At 31.2% G+C, this 17,998-nt stretch overlaps 1 protein-coding gene and 2 pseudogenes across 1 annotated transcript; 2 read left to right on the top strand and 1 right to left on the bottom strand.

Moving 5' to 3' along the window:
• Window positions 1–1,293: 1,293 nt before the first annotated feature.
• LOC114756846 (12-oxophytodienoate reductase 1-like) lies at window positions 1,294–7,202 on the top strand (annotated as a pseudogene).
• Window positions 7,203–12,816: 5,614 nt separating this feature from the next.
• Window positions 12,817–13,944, bottom strand: LOC114756829 (putative F-box protein At5g52610). Its single transcript, XM_028945768.1, has one exon. It carries the CDS (start codon window positions 13,942–13,944, stop codon window positions 12,817–12,819), a length of 1,128 nt encoding a protein of 375 aa, XP_028801601.1.
• A 779-nt stretch (window positions 13,945–14,723) lies between these two features.
• The window catches only part of LOC114756828 (12-oxophytodienoate reductase 1-like), an 18,076-nt pseudogene continuing 14,801 nt past the window's right edge, over window positions 14,724–17,998 (top strand).

Genomic DNA, 17,998 nt, shown 5'->3' with positions numbered 1-17,998 from the left:
CAAAAAGCATAAGCAAAAAAAAAAAGGACATAAAAAAAATACTGAATTTCTATGAAATCAAAGACTAAATTGTCTAATCCTAGCTAGCTAGTGCTTTGGACCGGGCCCAAAGGTCTGCAATTAACATTAAGCGAAACGTCAGGCGTGACACATAGTAAGCAACAAGTCATATTTATCAATTACCAGGTAGGAAATTTGTTTCCATTTTCTAAACTAGAACAAAAATTATGGATACCAAACAAATATGCAGTATATATATATATATATTGGAGTTTTAAAATATATTACCTTTAGTTTTTAGTATAAGAGCTTGATAACTAATTTGTAAATATTAAAAAATTTAGTTAAATTAGTTGTTTATAATAAATAGATATTATCCCTAAAATATCCCTACTAATCATCTGCACTGAAATTACTCATTAATAAAGACTCCTTAACATGTATAATTGGCCTAAATATTATTTAGGGGCAAATTGAATATATATTAAAGACAAAGTGAACTGAGATATTATATTATATCTATGATTGAGTTGAATTTTCAACTAGTTTCCATGTGAAAAACTTGAGGTAGTAGTTGACAAGGAATAGAGGTAAGTGCTTCTCAACCTTCTGAGATAGAAACATAAAAATACTCCCCAGATGCAATGGAAGATGTGGCTTGTTAATCTACAACAAACATAGGCAAGTTTAAACTTGAACTCCAAAATGGAATTCACATTATCCAAATTATTTCTAGGATTAAGATATACATTTGTTTTGATGGTTTTTACTTAAGAGATTTGGACATGCTGAAGTTTTTCTAAGTTTAATATTGTCCCAAAAATTTAAAATCTTAACAATTTTGTTTTCTATCATTTTAAAAAAATTTGATAGTTAAAATATTGATATTAATTGTTAACATTTTTAATAAAAAAGTAGTTACAATTTTAAACTTTCAAGATAATATTAAACTAGAAAAACTTCCAAGTAGCAGAATTAAAACTTTTAAAAACAAATCTGTATATTAATCCTTATTTTTATGAGTAATTTACATACTTTGTCTATTTCAATAATGTAAATGTTAAAGAGGGCCATCACCACCCCGACAGGCTGACGCGTAAAAACTTAAAGCTAATGTGTTAATTGAGTTAATCATGTAAACTAACAATTCAAAACTTGATCAAAACGTGATCAGTATGAGTCGTTTTATCACATGGGGGGGGGGGGAAGGACAGTCGTTTTACACACCAAAAGGGCGCGAAAAGGAGGGCAGAGAGAGAGCCGCTTTAGCGATGGCCATTGACTCTCTGTACTCATTTTTGCCTTTGGCGACTGCGAACGCATTCCCTCACGTCATCATCCACTAACTCTGCCGCTGATGGAGAGCCGTCGTCGACTATTCGATCTTTCCACTTCACTTTCAGTTCTATTTATAGCAAACTCGCTTCTCGTGTTGACCGAAAATGGCTTCCGAAGCTCCCGTGATTCCTCTTCTTACGCCTTACAAGCTGGGAAGTTTCAATCTATCCCACAGGTATTATTGATACTCTCTTGATGAATGTCTGCAATTGCCTTAGCGTTTGTGTTGCGATTATTCTTCTGTGTAATTCATGAGGGTAAGGTGTTTGTGAGAAATCCCAGTTGAGCATGACAGCATGGTTGTAGCTCATAATGGAGTCCATCATGCTGGGAATCAGAACTTTTTTTGTTTGAATTCTTTCGATGACTTTGAAAAAAGGATTAGGATGGTTATCTTGATCAAAATAATGTTTTCTGACAAGTTTAGTTGTCTTCTTTATTATTTTAATTCCTTGGGTCCTTTCATCCTCTTCACTTTCAATTTGTGATGTAAAAAGTCCCTTGTATCTATGAATGGTGCACTACATCAACAAGCTTCGCATAATACTATTATGTTTTATTAACAACCTAATTTTTAAATAGTTTGTTAATTAAAAAATCTGGTTCTTTTTCAATTTTCTTTCACTCTTTTTCAAAGAACTATATACTATCTAATGTTCTCTTCTTATATGTGTCTCCAATGATCTTCTTTGTGCATATCCAAATCAATTTAAATGTTATCTTTTTCAATCATTTTCTTTTCAACAAGGGCTACCCCTATTCTTCTAATTACTATGATGGTGAAAATTTCTTGATGGCCATGCAGCATCAGTCTAATTAGTTTAAGCATCAACTGGCTATATTGTGATTTCTTTGTTTAGAACTCACTTTTACTGTGCAAAGTTGTTCTGGCTCCACTGACTAGACAAAGATCTTATAACTGTGTTCCTCAGCCTCAGGCTATTTTATATTACTCTCAATGAACTACCAAGGGGGGTTTGTTGATATCTGAAGCAACCTGCATTTCTCCCATAGCTTCAGGGTTGTATACTACTCTTATGCTCTTATTTATAAAATATTTTTAGCGTGTTTCACATAAACTGGAAAAAAAATTTTAAACTAATTTTTCTTTAAAATATAACAAATTTCTAATTTTATCCTTATTTATCATGTACACTTTTTTTAAAAAAATTATTTACACTATAATAAATAAAGAACCATATAGTACATTAATGTTAAAAGTTAAATAAAGTGACTCATAAGTAGGATAAAAGAAAAAAGAAAGAATTAAAATTAAGTTTTAAGAAAGAGAAATAATTACTAAAAATTTTTAGTAACAACTAAACAGCCTATAATAACAAGTCTTAGAGTGAAGAATAATAACTTTTTGGATTTATTTGTAATTTTGTTTTTTTTTTGGACCTTATTGTAATTCTTCCAAATAAACTTTTCCTTCTATGAACCAAACTAGAAGAGTATGTCATTATGTTAATTTTTAGGGAATCGGCTTCTCTCTTATACTTTTTTTGTCTGCTGCCCTCCGCTGCTTAAATGGCGTTTTCATCCCTTTTTTTTTGTTTAAAAAAATTCTCCGTTGCCAAGACAAGCATTCAAAGCCCGCTAACCGTTGCCGAAAAGGGTGATTTCAACAAATTTGTTTTGATTATTTAAGATAATAATTGATTTTAATTTATTTTCTTAAAACTAATTTGCTAATTCTTATAAATTTCATTCAATTATAAGTATTAGTGTACATGTTCATAATAATGTGGATATTGACTAAGCACATATAAGATGTCGCAAAATACAAAATAAAAAAAAATGTTTTCTTAAAAAAATAACGAAATAAAATTTGCTCATTATCATCGCAATAAAGGATTATTATATTCATAATCGTTTCCGCTGGGCAAAAAAAAAAAAACCCCATAATCGTTACCTTTCATTTATGTATTTGTAATATTATTAGTTTTTCCTAGTTTGTTTTATAAACATAACAAAATTATTATGCTTATAATCATGTCCTTGCATTTATATATAATCAATAGAATAATTAATTCTCCTTACATCTATATGTACTCCTCCTCTGGTCCTTAATATAAGACTGAATTGTTGAATTAATTTTGATTCTAAGACCTAATTCTCATATATATCAATTTTTCCTAGATTATCCATATTGATACTATCTTAATTATAATCAAATAGGAAAGAATGTGAAGATATTAAAAAAGGTGATTATAGTATTTTAAAAAAAACATATCATATTTTTTATAATTAATTAACTTGTCTATTTTTTTAATCTAATCAAATTAGTTAAATATGTATTATATTAAGGACCAGATGAGTAATATATAATATAGATTATTTTGATTTTATTTATATTCATATAACAAAATTATTATGATCATAACAATCTCCTTACATTTATATATCTTCATTTGAAAAGTATAAGTCCTGTTTAAAACAATCTAGGGAAAGCTAATAATACTTCTTCAATCCTAAATATAAGACTTATATATATACTATATAAAGGTCTTATATTTAGGACCATAGGAGTATTACAGATCATACGCAAATGGAAGGAAATGGTTATGGGTATAATAATTTTTTATTGTGTTGATAATCAATAAATTTTATTGCATCATTTTATTTTTAAAAATATTTTTTTGGTTTGCATTTTATGACGGCTTATATGTGCTTAATCAGTATCTACATTATTATAAGCATAGGAACTAATACTTTTAATTGAATAAAATTAATAAGAATTAGAAAATTATTTTTTGAAAAAAAAAACAATATAGTGTTTTCTGAACGCTTGCCTTGGTAACACAATTTATTTTTTAAAAAAACAAATTTATGAATAGGCCATCATTTTAAGCAGTGGAGGACAGCAAATATTGAAAGTATAGGAGAGATGAATAGCCGGCTTCGTTAACTTTATCCCAATTACATATTCATTAGGATGCTCCACACTGTTTGTTTCTGTTTTATTTATTTATTTATTTATTGGTTGTTGTCTTGTTTTTGAATGTGAAGTTATGCTAATACACCAGGCATATGGACAAAAGAGCAAATAGAAGCATGGAAGCCAATTGTGGATGCTGTTCATGCCAAAGGCGGAATATTTTTCTGTCAGATTTGGCACGCTGGAATGGTTTCAAGTTCAGGTATTTTCTAGTTAAGTTTATCTTCTGGTCTGAGAATAGTGCTTCCGTTGTAATTATCTAAGAATAGTAGATGAGGCTCTCTAAATCTAATGTGTTTTTATTTAATATGCAACTTTAATCTGACTTGTTTAAACCTCTATATATATATATATATATTTATATATGCTTATTCAGTCGTCTGACCTGAATTTCAAGAGATTGGGAATGAGATTGGGAGTGGAAATAGGAGCAGGATGAGGATGAGAATAAGACTTTAAAATTATGTTTGATATGAAGTAATGTTTGAGGAAAGTGTTTATATTATTTTATATTATTATAATTAGTCATAAATAATGCAAAGACTTGCCCTTATAATAAATAAAAATAGGAGTTGGTGTAATATTATAGGGATAATTTGGTAAAAATAATTTTCAATCCCATGAATGATTTTCGAATATCATGAGGCGTAGTGGTATTGATGCTTCATACCAAATGAAATCTTAGAGTCCCACCAGCATTCTCATGTAGTATTTGTATTGTCTTCTATTCTTAATATAAAAGTTAAATAACTAATCTGTGACTATTAAGAAAATTAGTTAAATTAGTTATTTGTAATAAATAATATTTTTTTTATTAAAATACTCATATCAATCATGTGCATTAAAGATACTCCTTGATTAAAAGTCTTTAACATGTATAATCAGCATAAGGATTATTTATGGGCAAAATGGATAAATATTGGAGATAAAATAGAATGGTGTTTTATATTTAAAACTAAATTAAATCTCCAAGTATTTATTATATTAAGCAAGGTATTACTTCTTATCTCTCCCAATTTACTTTGAAACCAAATAAATATGATATACTCCTTTAGTCCTAATTATAAAGCGCTTTTAGTAAGTTTTACACAGATAAAGAAAAATCTTAAAATGCATTAACTCTATTAAAAGATAACGAATTTTCAACTTTATCTCTATTTAACATATACACTTTTTTTAAAAAAATTCTCTCTAGTCCTTATTATAAGTTTAAAATAATTAATTCATGGGTAATAAATAATTAGTTAAAATTAATTAAAAACAATAAATAAGTTAAAAATATACTTTTGTTTTCACATATGTCCTTATAATAAATGAGAAAAAGAATGTATGGGAAAATATAACAAGAGAGAAATACTTAAAGGCAACATTGGAAAATATACATTAAATGTTAAAAGAAACCCAAATGGAAGTTTGTAAAATAGATCACACTCCTTCTCAAATTTAAAGCTCATAAATAGGATTAGAGGAAATAACTACCTACACTGTAATAAATAAAAGACAAAATAGTATAGTCATGCTAAAAAATTAATAAAATGACTTTAAAAAAAAAAAACAAAAGCCCTTCACTAAGGTATGTGTAACGTAATTCCCATCCTACTTTCTTTTGAGCAGGTTTTCAGCCAAATGGGGAAGCCCCAATATCTTGTACAGACAAGGGATTGCCACCACAAACTCTGAGTGATGGTAATAGCATCATAGTACATGACCCTCCAAGGAGGTTGAGGACTGATGAAATTCCTCAGGTCATCAATGACTTCAGACTCGCTGCAAAGAATGCTGTGGAAGCTGGTACCTTCGCTAAATGTATAATGTTGTAATAAATCAAACTACTTGAACCATACTCTGTATGACCAAAACTATCATCATCCGATTTTCTTAACATGATTCAATTTTGCCCCACTGCCTCATCATTCAGGAATAACTAATGTCAAATCTAACCCCATGCTTACTTAAACATTACCACTCACCCTTAATATAAGAGTATTGACTTTTTCATGCTACTTTTTTTTTTAATCATATATATATGGGAAATCAAAAGAATATTTTGGAAAAAAAATTATAAATTTGGAAACAAATATCTTGTATTTAGGATCAAATGTAACCTTTCAACTAGCTTTTATTTTAAAATAAGGAAGTAGTATTTTGTATTTACTTGGTATCATTAACTTTGGAACCAAATTGAAAGGTTTCACAAATTTTGAGGGACCTAAGTAAGATTAGTGGCGCCCTTTCCATTATTTACCATTACGAATGATGTGGCACATATGGGGCTAGAGGCACTATACTTCCATCATCATATGGTTGACATTAATGCAATTTGCAATTGTAGGTTTTGATGGGGTTGAGATTCATGGTGCCCATGGTTACCTTCTTGACCAATTTATGAAAGATCAGGTCAATGATCGAACAGATGAATATGGTGGATCACTAGAGAATCGGTGTCAGTTTCCTTTGGAAGTTGTTAGAGTCGTTGCCGACGAGATAGGACCGGAGCGGGTCGGAATTAGATTATCACCTTTTGCAGATTATAACGAATCTGGGGATTCCAATCCTAAAGAACTTGGCCTATACATGACGAGTTCCTTGAATAAGTACAATATTCTGTACTGTCACATGGTGGAACCAAGAATGAAGACTGTTTGGGAAAAAGCTGAGTGCCCTCAGTCTTGCACCAATGAGAAAGGCATTCAATGGCACTTTCATTGTTGCTGGAGGCTATGATTGTGAAGATGGCAATAGTGCAGTGGCAGAGAACAGAGCAGACCTTGTTGCCTATGGTCGGTGGTTCTTGTCAAACCCAGATTTGCCAAAGAGATTTGAGCTCAGTGCTCCTCTCAACAAGTACCATAGAGAGACGTTTTACACTTCTGATCCTGTTATTGGTTATACTGACTACCCATTTCTTGAAGACAACTCTTGAGCCCTTGTGAGTTAAAGGAAATGTTTTAAAATTCGAACTAAACGTCAAACTATAGTGGTTAGTAGTCTGCGGCTCTCATGCTTCTATAGGTTTTACCGGTGGTTGAATCGTGATGTAATGATATACATTAAAAATAGTTCAATAACAAGTCTGATTTCCAGCATAATAATATCATAATATATGAAATTTTCAATAAAATAGCCCCATATAAGCTACACTATAAATTATATCTAATTAGGACCGGAAGTCATATTGAAGTTTTTGAGAGGTTCAATTTCATTATTTTTGACGTTTTTATTAAATGCTTTCGGCATTTTTCATATGCTCAAAAACCTGTTCAGCTTTCTAAAAAATGTTCTGGTTCTCAGTTTAACCTCGCATTTTGGCTCAATTCCAATCTAACACAACTGAACCATGAAAATGGTTTTTTTAGTCCAAATCAAGCGTCAGTGAGTTTAGTCAATAGTTCAACAAGTCTGAACATCTGATTCACTCCGATTCTTTAATCATTGGTTAAATATATTTTCTGACTTGTAAGTATTTTCTATTTCAAACACTACCAGCTTATTTGGTTTGATTGTGTGTAAGGGGATTAACTATAATTCTGACGCATTTCGCTATTCTCATTGTTTGGTTGGTCCAAGATAATGATGTAAATGAGATTACATTATGTGAAAAGGATTAACTCAAATGTTGTAATCTAGAATACATCAATGAACCTATGTAATCCCCATTGCCACTTCCTTTATCTCATAATACTCCTCCCCATTCATGTGCCCCTCCTCCCTCCCTCTTCCTCTCCTCCACCGGTGTCCTCCATCTTTGACATCTCCTCCACCAACAACACTCCTTGAACCGCCTTTGTTCTACCCACAACTGCCAACCTCTTCCTTCTTGCACCACCATCATTCATTCTCCTCCAATTGTAGACCTTGTTCTTCTCCACCACAATCTTGTTCATCGCACCACCATTGTTCACATCACATCCGCCAGCGCACCCTTCTTATTTTGCACCACACTCGTCATTCACATCTCTTTCTTCCCCACCAACTTTCTTCTGCAGATTTGATTTTTAATCCTCATCATCTTCAAATTCCTTTTTCATATTGTGGGCTTTTCGTTCTGATTATGTTGCTGTGTATTTTGGTGGATCATCAGCAATACTAATTTGACTGGGAAGCATCAAAGAAAGAGGAGGATGGGGGAGTTTTTCTTCTTACGAATAAGGCTACAATGGTTATTTCATTATAATCATGATTGCGTCATATTACATTCCCGGCCATTGCATTCTATTGCACTGCCATTCATTCCGTGAACCAAATGGCCAGCACACACTACAAAAAAATAGGGTATTAGTGACAGAAAATTCCATCACTAATCCTTCGCTAATCCCTCACAAATTCCGTCAATAATATTGATGATGAAATTTAATGACAGAAAATTTCAGTCGCTAAATTAGTGAAGGATTAATGATGAAATTTTATTTCATCACTAACTTAGAGACGGATTAGTGACAGAATTTTATTCTATCACTAAATTTTGTAAAAATTCCGTCACTAATTTCTATCACTAAGTGACGGATTGGTAATGGAAAACTTATTTTTGTCACAATTCCATCACTAATCCGTCACAAAAAAATATAATATAACTATATAACAATTATTTTAAACTTATATTAAAATAAAAATATAATATATCATAATTTAAAAAAATATATAATATATTTTTTAAATTTTTTAATAAAAATATAAATTATTGGAAAATTTTTACTAAATATAAAAATTAGATTCAAATAAATAGTAACATATTAAATTATGTATATAATATTTATTATATATATTTGTATTTGTTATTAGAAATATTGTATATATTTATTTTTGTAAAAGAATTTCACACGTGCTTCTCAATTCAACTAGCAAAGGCTTCAGCATGCGTGTAGGAGGTCTTAGGTTCAAATCAACACTTCTTCACAAATTGGCTCAATTTGTGATGTGTCGATGACATGGCGGCTCATAATGATGGACACGTGTGGTGATGACATGGACAAGACGATGACGTGGCGACTCCTCATGATAGACACGTGGTGATAATGTGGTTACATGGGAGAGAGGAAGAGTTGAGGATTAGTGACGAAAAATTTTCATCACTAATTTCCGCTCCTAATCCGTCATTAATCCGTCGCTAATTTTGATTAATGACAGAAATTTTGTCACTAAATTCCGTTACTAATTTAATTCTTTTTTTTTTTGTAGTGACATGTTTAGTTTGATTGTAATAATTTTCTAAAATGGAAAAAAAACCAGAAAAATAAAGAAAAGCATTGTCGCTTGTTTTTGCTTTTCCATCTTCACTTTGTGACAACGCTTTTCTATTTGGGTAATAGATTTTGTCTGAGATGTCATAGAGTTGGTATGGTTTGTAGCCATCATTATCCAATGATATCTTTCCTCCTTCATTTTCTCTCCATCCAAACGAAAAGTTAGGTTTTACATATAAATCTAAAGTTTCAATAGTCATCAGCTATTTGTTTCAGTTGTCACATTTGGATAAGGTCTTGAATTCAAACTTGGCATTGACATATTTGTATATGTGTATGCTTTTAATTGTATTATATAAAAAAATGTAAAATTTCAATAAACTTGATCTTCCAAATTTATAACTTTTTCTAAACCATCTTATTGATTATACATACTAAAGAGATATGAAAAACATATTTTAAGAAACTAAAACACTTTTTTTTATTGAATTCAGAGTATCTACTGCCAAAAACAGTAACTAATCCCCTCGCACGATAAATTTCCTGAAGGGATTCCAGTGCTGGCCACGAGACCCTCACACTAAAACATATTTTTACAAATAACTAATTTAATTAATTTTTTTAATCTTTGCAAATTAATTATATAACTTTTATATTAATAACTGAAACGAGCATTTAAAATTTTGCAACCATCTCCATGACGTTACTGCATAAGTATGTAAAGTTAACTAGGAACATAACCATTGTAGAATTGGGAGTTTTCCATGTTAATTGTGAAACTCTTAAAATCTACTTAAAAAAAAAAACTAATTTACAAGTTTTTATAGTTTACATCAATTTTGAATCCCGTCCCTAATATTTTAGGTTGTTAAGTTCATCCATCCCTTATGGTCTTTTTTTTTTTTTTTACCAGATCCATCCCTGATGATCTAAACCATTATAACTGTTAATTTTAATGAGTTGAAAACTGACTAAGCTGACATAGAGATAGGATAATGTGATAGGTGGATTAATTCCTAACGTTCATTGGCAGGGTAGGGATTGAGAGTGATCTTTTCTTCCTCCTATTAGAGGCTGCGCTCAAGAACTCGGATGGTGAGGATGAAGACGAGGAAGCACTATGAATGGTGAAGACCCCAAACACTGGGAATTAGTCCACCTGGCAGCTAAGTCATGTTGTCATGTCTCTGTGTTGGCTCAATCAGCCTACAGCTCGTTAACTGTTATCGATGTTATAAGGGTTAGACTCTAATGGATGAAATGACTTAACGGATTAAAATATAAAAGCCCAATTTAAAAAAAAAAAAAACTTATAAAAATCTTATGCCGTTTGTACATGGAAAAATGTACAACTAACATTAGTGGCTTCAGCTCCAAAAAAAATTAGTGGCTTATTTTTACAATGATACTTGTTTGGATCAGCTTTTTTTCAAATGGGCTTTTAGAAAAAAAGTCAACTACAAGAAAAACTGAAAATTTGAGCTTTCACAGTTGACAATGAGAGAGAAAACAAAAAGAATGAAAAGTAAGATAAGAGCATTTAAATGAGTCTTATCTTGACCTAATAATTTGATTTTTTTTTTCTTCTACTAAGAAAAAATTACACAGCAAAATTTAATTATTTTAATTTATTACTTTTCTTGAATTTATCAAATTGTATGCATATGATAAAGTATTTTTGCTCTTTAATATAATATCCCAATAAACTAATTTGAAAAGATTAAAAAAGCTAAATAAATTATCAAATTAATATCATATAATATAAAACACTATTATTCAATAAAATTTGTGTCTTTTTTAGTCATTTTACATTTAAACATACTTTTTCATTAATCATTTAAACAAGTTTCAGGCTATTCAATGGCTTTAATAAACACAAATCTAAACATAAATTATATTACACTAACTAACTTTTATTTTAACTAAGTTTACAAAATCAGTTTTACCACCGTTAATCCAAACACACCTGTAAATTATAAGGATCGCCAAATTAGTTTTCCCTTGAAAAAAAAAAAGACTCATATTCTTAAATAAGCATCTCATGTTCAACAAACATTAATGAATTAATAACTCGTGAATCAATATTCTTGTTTTCCAAATTGGATGGATACTTTATACTGTTTGACTTATGATAAGTAAGACTTGCTATAAATTTTTTACTGATTTGAGTTACCTCATAATCACAATCCCAACCTTCATCCAATCATGCTTTAGGGTTCTTCCAGGTATGACTGGGAAGAGCAAGAGATAACAGAGAATTTGTGCAGAGAAAAATAAACAGAAAACTCCAAACAAATACTGATTCTAAGTGATCAGATGATCCAGAGAGCACATGCACCGGCCCCCAGTAAGGTGGAAAACTGCTTACACAAATCAATTTCTCAACTACGAATGAAATAAAGCGGCAACAAACTCAAATTTGCTTTCTTATTTTTGTCCCCTCTCTCAATCAAACAAACAAACGCGCACGCATGTTTTCGAGGGTGAGACTAGACAATGGACATATTGTTGTCGTGTGATCTGGAGATCACCGGTTTAAATCGTGGAAATAGCCTTTCTACTTCTGAAGATTAGCAACGTAGATCTGTCCCTCCCCATACCCTACCTAATGTGAGGCTTGTACACTAGGTTGCCCTTGTGTGTGTGTGTGTGTGTGTGTCCGTTTTTTAAATAAAACTAGACAACTCATCATGGTAGAAAGGTCTAATAAACTACTCCCACTAAAGACTAAAGCAGTTTCAAAAAAATCAATGACAGCATGAGAATGCCTACACAAATAACTAAAATTCAAAAAATTTCCAATCCCATCCACAGGTGCGGGCGCCAGCACACTTATGAATGACTGAACAGAACTTCAACCAAATTGTGACATCTTAATGAAACCCAGAAGATAAAGCTAACAATGCCTACTTCCAATGGAAGATTCACTTCTAAAAATGTAGAAGTTTAACTGTCAAAAGGTAAAGCAAGAGGGGAGAGCTTGAACAATAGACCAAAGCAAAAGAAAAGAAAATGCATCCATTAGTCCAAAATAGAAGAAAGCGAAAATATAGAATGCAGGGTAAACAAATTGAAGAACTAGATAACTTTCATCAATTGTGGATATTTCAAGCAACATTATCAAGCGAGAGACCCAAAATGAAAAGGGAAGAAGCAGAGTAAACAAAGAAAATTGCAAAGAAAGAGGTTTTAATTTAAAGCAACGAGAGAGGGTAAAAAACATCAATTGCCTTTCCGGCCTCTCAATCTCATACAATATAATAAGCCAGTGGCATATTTTCCAGCCCAAACCCCCCCCATCTGCTATTAAACATCCGCATTTTTTTTTTCTAGATCAAGCTTCTTCAATGTAGGTGACTAGCTATTGCCAACCGATACAAGGCTTTCTGCGTAATCATAAATACTACGAATAGGGCCAAAATTGGGAACAACAAACCTCTTTACCTCATTAGTAGTGATATTCATCGAATACAGAACATTTCTTCCCTCCTCATTATCCTCTGCAGAAGTAGGTGTGCAGATAATTTCATTCCTCCACATAGTCATTGATTCTAACGCGCGTGAAAAGGGGCTGCTAGTGTATCTTCTAGTCCAGCTCCATGTCTCCCCAGACGCACATGTACCCTCATCTAACACCCACAAATCAATCAAATCAGCTGTTTCATCATCGTTTTCCCAAATTTCACAAAGTATGGCAAGTTTGTTCTCGTAAACAGTAAGCTTTTCGTCTGCATTATAGTCTAAATTGGGCCTCGGTATCAATGCAAACACTTCCTTTGCTATGTCAAATGAAACTATAACCTCAACCTCATCTTCACCCTCCTCTGCACCTAGCTTTTCCCCATACCAAAATACGGCTCCATTTGCGGTGACAGTTTGAGAATAAAGTTTCACTCCCTTTAAGTTCCCAATATCTATTACCCTCCAAGACCCTCCATTTAAGGAAAACACTTCCACTCTATTAACCGCATCATAAACCTCAGCATAAGTTATTACTATCTTGTAATCATTAAGAATCGGGCTGAACCCAAACCCTGTCACGCTATCATCAAACTGAAAACCATCAGCTCTAGTTCTAGGAACACGTCTGACTGCTGTAGTCGCAGGATTCCACAATGAAAACAAAGGAGGAGAATTATTGTAAAGATTGATTTCAACACAAAGCAAGCCATTGCAGGAACCTAGGATCCTAGCATCGCGCGAGGAATTGATCAAAGGTGGCCTGTGAACTTTTCGGACTTGCAACCCGCAATCCAGCAAACCCAAGCGCCAGCGCGAATAACTACGACTCCCATTACATTTGAGAAGAAAATAAGGCTTTTGATGACTGGACTGTTGAAGGTGGTCCGCGATGAAAGATGTATTTTTTATGAGATCTCTCCAATGTTTACAGACACATTGAAATCGGATTAGGGATTTTACCGGAAGTCGTTTCAGAATGTTTCTGATGATTTCTTGAGGAAGATATAACACGTCGCTGTCCATTGTCGTCTGCTCCATGATGCTCGGATCGAACGGTTTTCTCAGGAGAGAGCCCTCGCAATCAGAGATTTCAGGTTACAGTGAGGAGACCAAAGAAACTAGTTGAGTCGCCGGTTTACTGCGCTTCCCTTCCATTTTACGGAAACAAGTTCAAAACTTTTGTTTTGGGCCCGCAAATCAAAACCTTAAGTAAATATTAATTAAAAATGTAAACGATTACAGTATTATACATTTCCTCCCCCCCTATTATAAGTCGTAATAATAGGGAGTCGTAGTTAATCAGAATTTCTCTTTGGAATTCTTTCGATGACTTTGAAAAAGAATTAGGATGGTTATCTTGATCAAAATAATGTTTTTCTGAGAAGTTTTGTTGTCTTCTTTATTATTTTAATTCCTTGGGTCTTTTCATCCTCTTCACTTTAAATTTGTGATGTAAAAAGTCCCTTGTAGCTATGAATGGTACGCTACATCAACACCAAGCTTCACGCTTATATATTTTATTAACAACCAAATCTTTAAATAGTTTGTTAATTAAGAAATCTGGTTCTCTTTAATTTTCTTTCACTCTTTTTCAAAGAACTGTATACCATCTAATGTCCTCTTCTCACATGTGCCTCCAACTGCCTTTTTTGTGCATATCCAAATCAATTCAAACGTTACGTTTTTCAATCATTTTCTTTTCAACAAGGACTACCCCTATTCTTCTAGTTACTATGATGGCAAAAATTTCTTGATGGCAATGCAGCATCAGTCTAATTAATTTAAGCATCAACTGACTATATTGTGATTTTTTTATTCAGAACTCACTTTTATTGTGCAGAGTTGTTCTGGTTCCACTGACTAGACAGAGATCTTACAACTATGTTCCTCAGTCTCAGGCTGTCTTATATTACTCTCAACAAACTACTAAAGGGGGGTTTGTTGATATCTGAAGCAACCTGAATTTCTCCTACAGCTTTAGGGTTGTACACTACTTCTATGCTCCTATTTATAAAATATTTTTAGCATGTTTCGTACAAACAGAAAAAAGAACTTCTTAAACTAACTTTCCTTTAAAATATAACAAATTTCTAATTTTATCCCAAATTATCATGTACACTTTTTTTAAAAAAATTATTTACACTATAATAAGTAAAAAACCATATAGTACATTCATGCTAAAAGTTAAATAAAGTGACTCACAAGTAGGATTAAAAAAAAAAAGAGGGGGAGAATTACAATCAAGTTTTAAAGAAGAGAAATAATCACTAAAAAGTTCTAGTAACAACTAAATTTGGAACTTGTTTCGTAATTTTATTCTTTTTTTGAGACCTCATGATAATTCTCTCAAGTAAACTTTTCCTTCTATGAACAGGAATAGAAGAGTATGTCATTATGTTAATTTTCAGGGAACCGGCTTCTCTCTTATACTTTTTGGGTCGGCTGCCCCCCCGCTGCTTAAATGGCGTTTTCATTCTGCTTTTTCTTTTTTCTTTTTTTCTTTTTTAAATTTTCTGTTACCAAGACAAGCATCCAAAACCCACTAACCGGGTGATTTCAATAAATTGGTTTGGATTGTTTAAGATAATTGATTTGATTTTATTTTATTTTTTAAAACTAATTTTCCAATTCTTATAAATTTCATTCAATTATAAGTATTAGTGTATATGTTCATAATAATGTGGATATTGAATTTTTTTAAAAAAATAACGAAATAAAAGTTGCTTATTATCATCGCAATAAAATATTATTATACTCATAATTGTTTCCGCTGGCCAAAAAAATAAAACACCTAATCGTTGTTTCATTTATGTGTTTGTAATATTATTAGTTTTTCCTAGTTTGTTTTACAAACATAACAAAATTATTATTCTTATTATCATGTCCTTGCATTTATATATAACCAATAAAATAATTAATTCTTCTTACATCTATATATACTCATCATCTGATCCTTAATATAAGACTTAATTGTTGAATTAATTTTGGTCCTAAGACCTAATTCTTATATATATCAATTTTTCCTAAATTACTTCTATTAATACTATCTCAACTATAATCAAATAAGAAAGAGAGTGAGGATATTAAAGAAGGTGATTATGGTGTTTTAAAAAAAACATGTCATATTTCTTATAATTAACTAACTTATCTATTTTTTAATATAATCAAATTAGTTAAATATGTCTTATATTAAGGATCAGAGGAGTAATATATAATACAGATTATTTTGATTTTATTTATATTCATATAACAAATTACTATGATCATAACAATCTCCTTACATTTATATATCTTCATTTGAAAGATATAAGTTATGTTTAAAACTATCTAGGGAAAACTAATGATATTACAGATCATACGTAAATGAAAGGAAATGGTTATGAGCATAATAATTTTTTATTGTGTTGATAATAAATAAATTTTATTTCATCATTTTATTTTTAAAAATAATTTTTTTGGTTTGCATTTTATGACGACTTATATGTGCTTGATGAGTATATGTCTACATTATTATAAGCATAGGAACTAACACTTTTAATTGAAGAAAATTAATCAGAATTAGAAAAAAAAAATTTTGAAAAAAGAAACTTGGTAACACAAAATTTATTTTTAAAAAGAAAACAAATTTATGAATAGCCATCATTTTAAGCAGTGGAGGGCAGCAAATATTGAAAGTACTAAAGGAGAGATGAATAGCCGGCTTTGTTAATTTTATCCCAATTATTCGTTAGGATGCTCCACACTGTTTGTTTTATTTTATTTATTTATTTATTTATTGGTTGTTGTCTTGTTTTTGAATGTGAAGTTATGCTAACACACCAGGCATATGGACAAAAGAGCAAATAGAAGCATGGAAGCCAATTGTGGATGCTGTTCATGCCAAAGGCGGAATATTTTTCTGTCAGATTTGGCACGCTGGAATGGTTTCAAGTTCAGGTATTTTCTAGTCAAGTTTATCTTCTGCTCTGAGAATAGTGCTTCCATCGCAATTATCCAAGAATAGTATATGAGGCTCTCTAAATCTGATGTGTTTTTATTTAATATGCAACTCTAATCTGACTTGTTTAAACCCCTCTCTCTCTCTCTCTCTATATATATATATATATATGCTTATTTAGTCGTCTGACCTGAATTTTAAGAGATTGGGAATGATATTGGGAGTGGAACTAGGAGAAGGATGAGAAGGACAATAAGACTTTAAAATTATGTTTGATATGAAATGATATTTGAAGAAAATGTTTATATTAATTTTATATTATTATAATTAGTCATCAATAATACAAAGACTTGCCCTTATAATAAATAAAAATAGGAGTTGGTGTAATATTACAGGGATAATTTGGTAAAAATAATTTTCAATCCCGTGAATGATTTTCAAATATCATGAGACGCAGAGGTATTAATGCTTCATACTAAATGAAATCTTAGAGTCCCACTGCCATTCTCCTGTAGTATTTGTACTATTTTCTGTTCTTAATATAAAAGTTAGATAACTAATTTGTGAATACTAAGACAATTAGTTAAGTTAGTTATTTGTAATAAATAATGATGTCTTTACTAAAATACTCCTATCAATCATGTGCATTAAAGATACTCCTTGATGAAAACTCTTTAAGCAAAATGGATAAATATTGGAGATAAAATAAAATAGTGTCTTGCATTTAGAATTAAATTAAATTTCCAATTAGTTATTATATTAAGAAAGGTAACACTCGTACTTTTTATCTCTCCCAATTTACTTTGGAACCAAATAAATCTGATCTACTCCTCTAGCCCTAATTATAAGGCTATTCTAGCAAGTTTTACACAAACAAAGAAAAATCTTAAAACATATTAACTCTCTATTAAAAGATAACAATTTTCCAACTTTACATCTATTTAATATATAGGTTTTTTTAAAAAAATACTCTTGCTGGTCCTTATTATAAGCTTAAAATAATTAAGGGAAAATTACGTACACGTCCCACAGAAGGCAATTTATTACTCTGAGGTCCCACAAAATGTCAAAATCACTGACAGGTCCCAAGGGACCTCAGAGTAATATTTTCGATTTGTAAAATGACATTATTGCCCCTCA

This window comes from Neltuma alba, unplaced genomic scaffold (assembly GCF_004799145.2).
Source record: "Neltuma alba isolate B1F8T4 unplaced genomic scaffold, ASM479914v2 tig00010511_pilon, whole genome shotgun sequence".
Classification (NCBI taxonomy): domain Eukaryota; kingdom Viridiplantae; phylum Streptophyta; class Magnoliopsida; order Fabales; family Fabaceae; genus Neltuma; species Neltuma alba.
The sequence above is the reverse complement of the archived record's forward strand: the minus strand, read 5'-3'. Positions and strand labels throughout refer to the sequence as shown.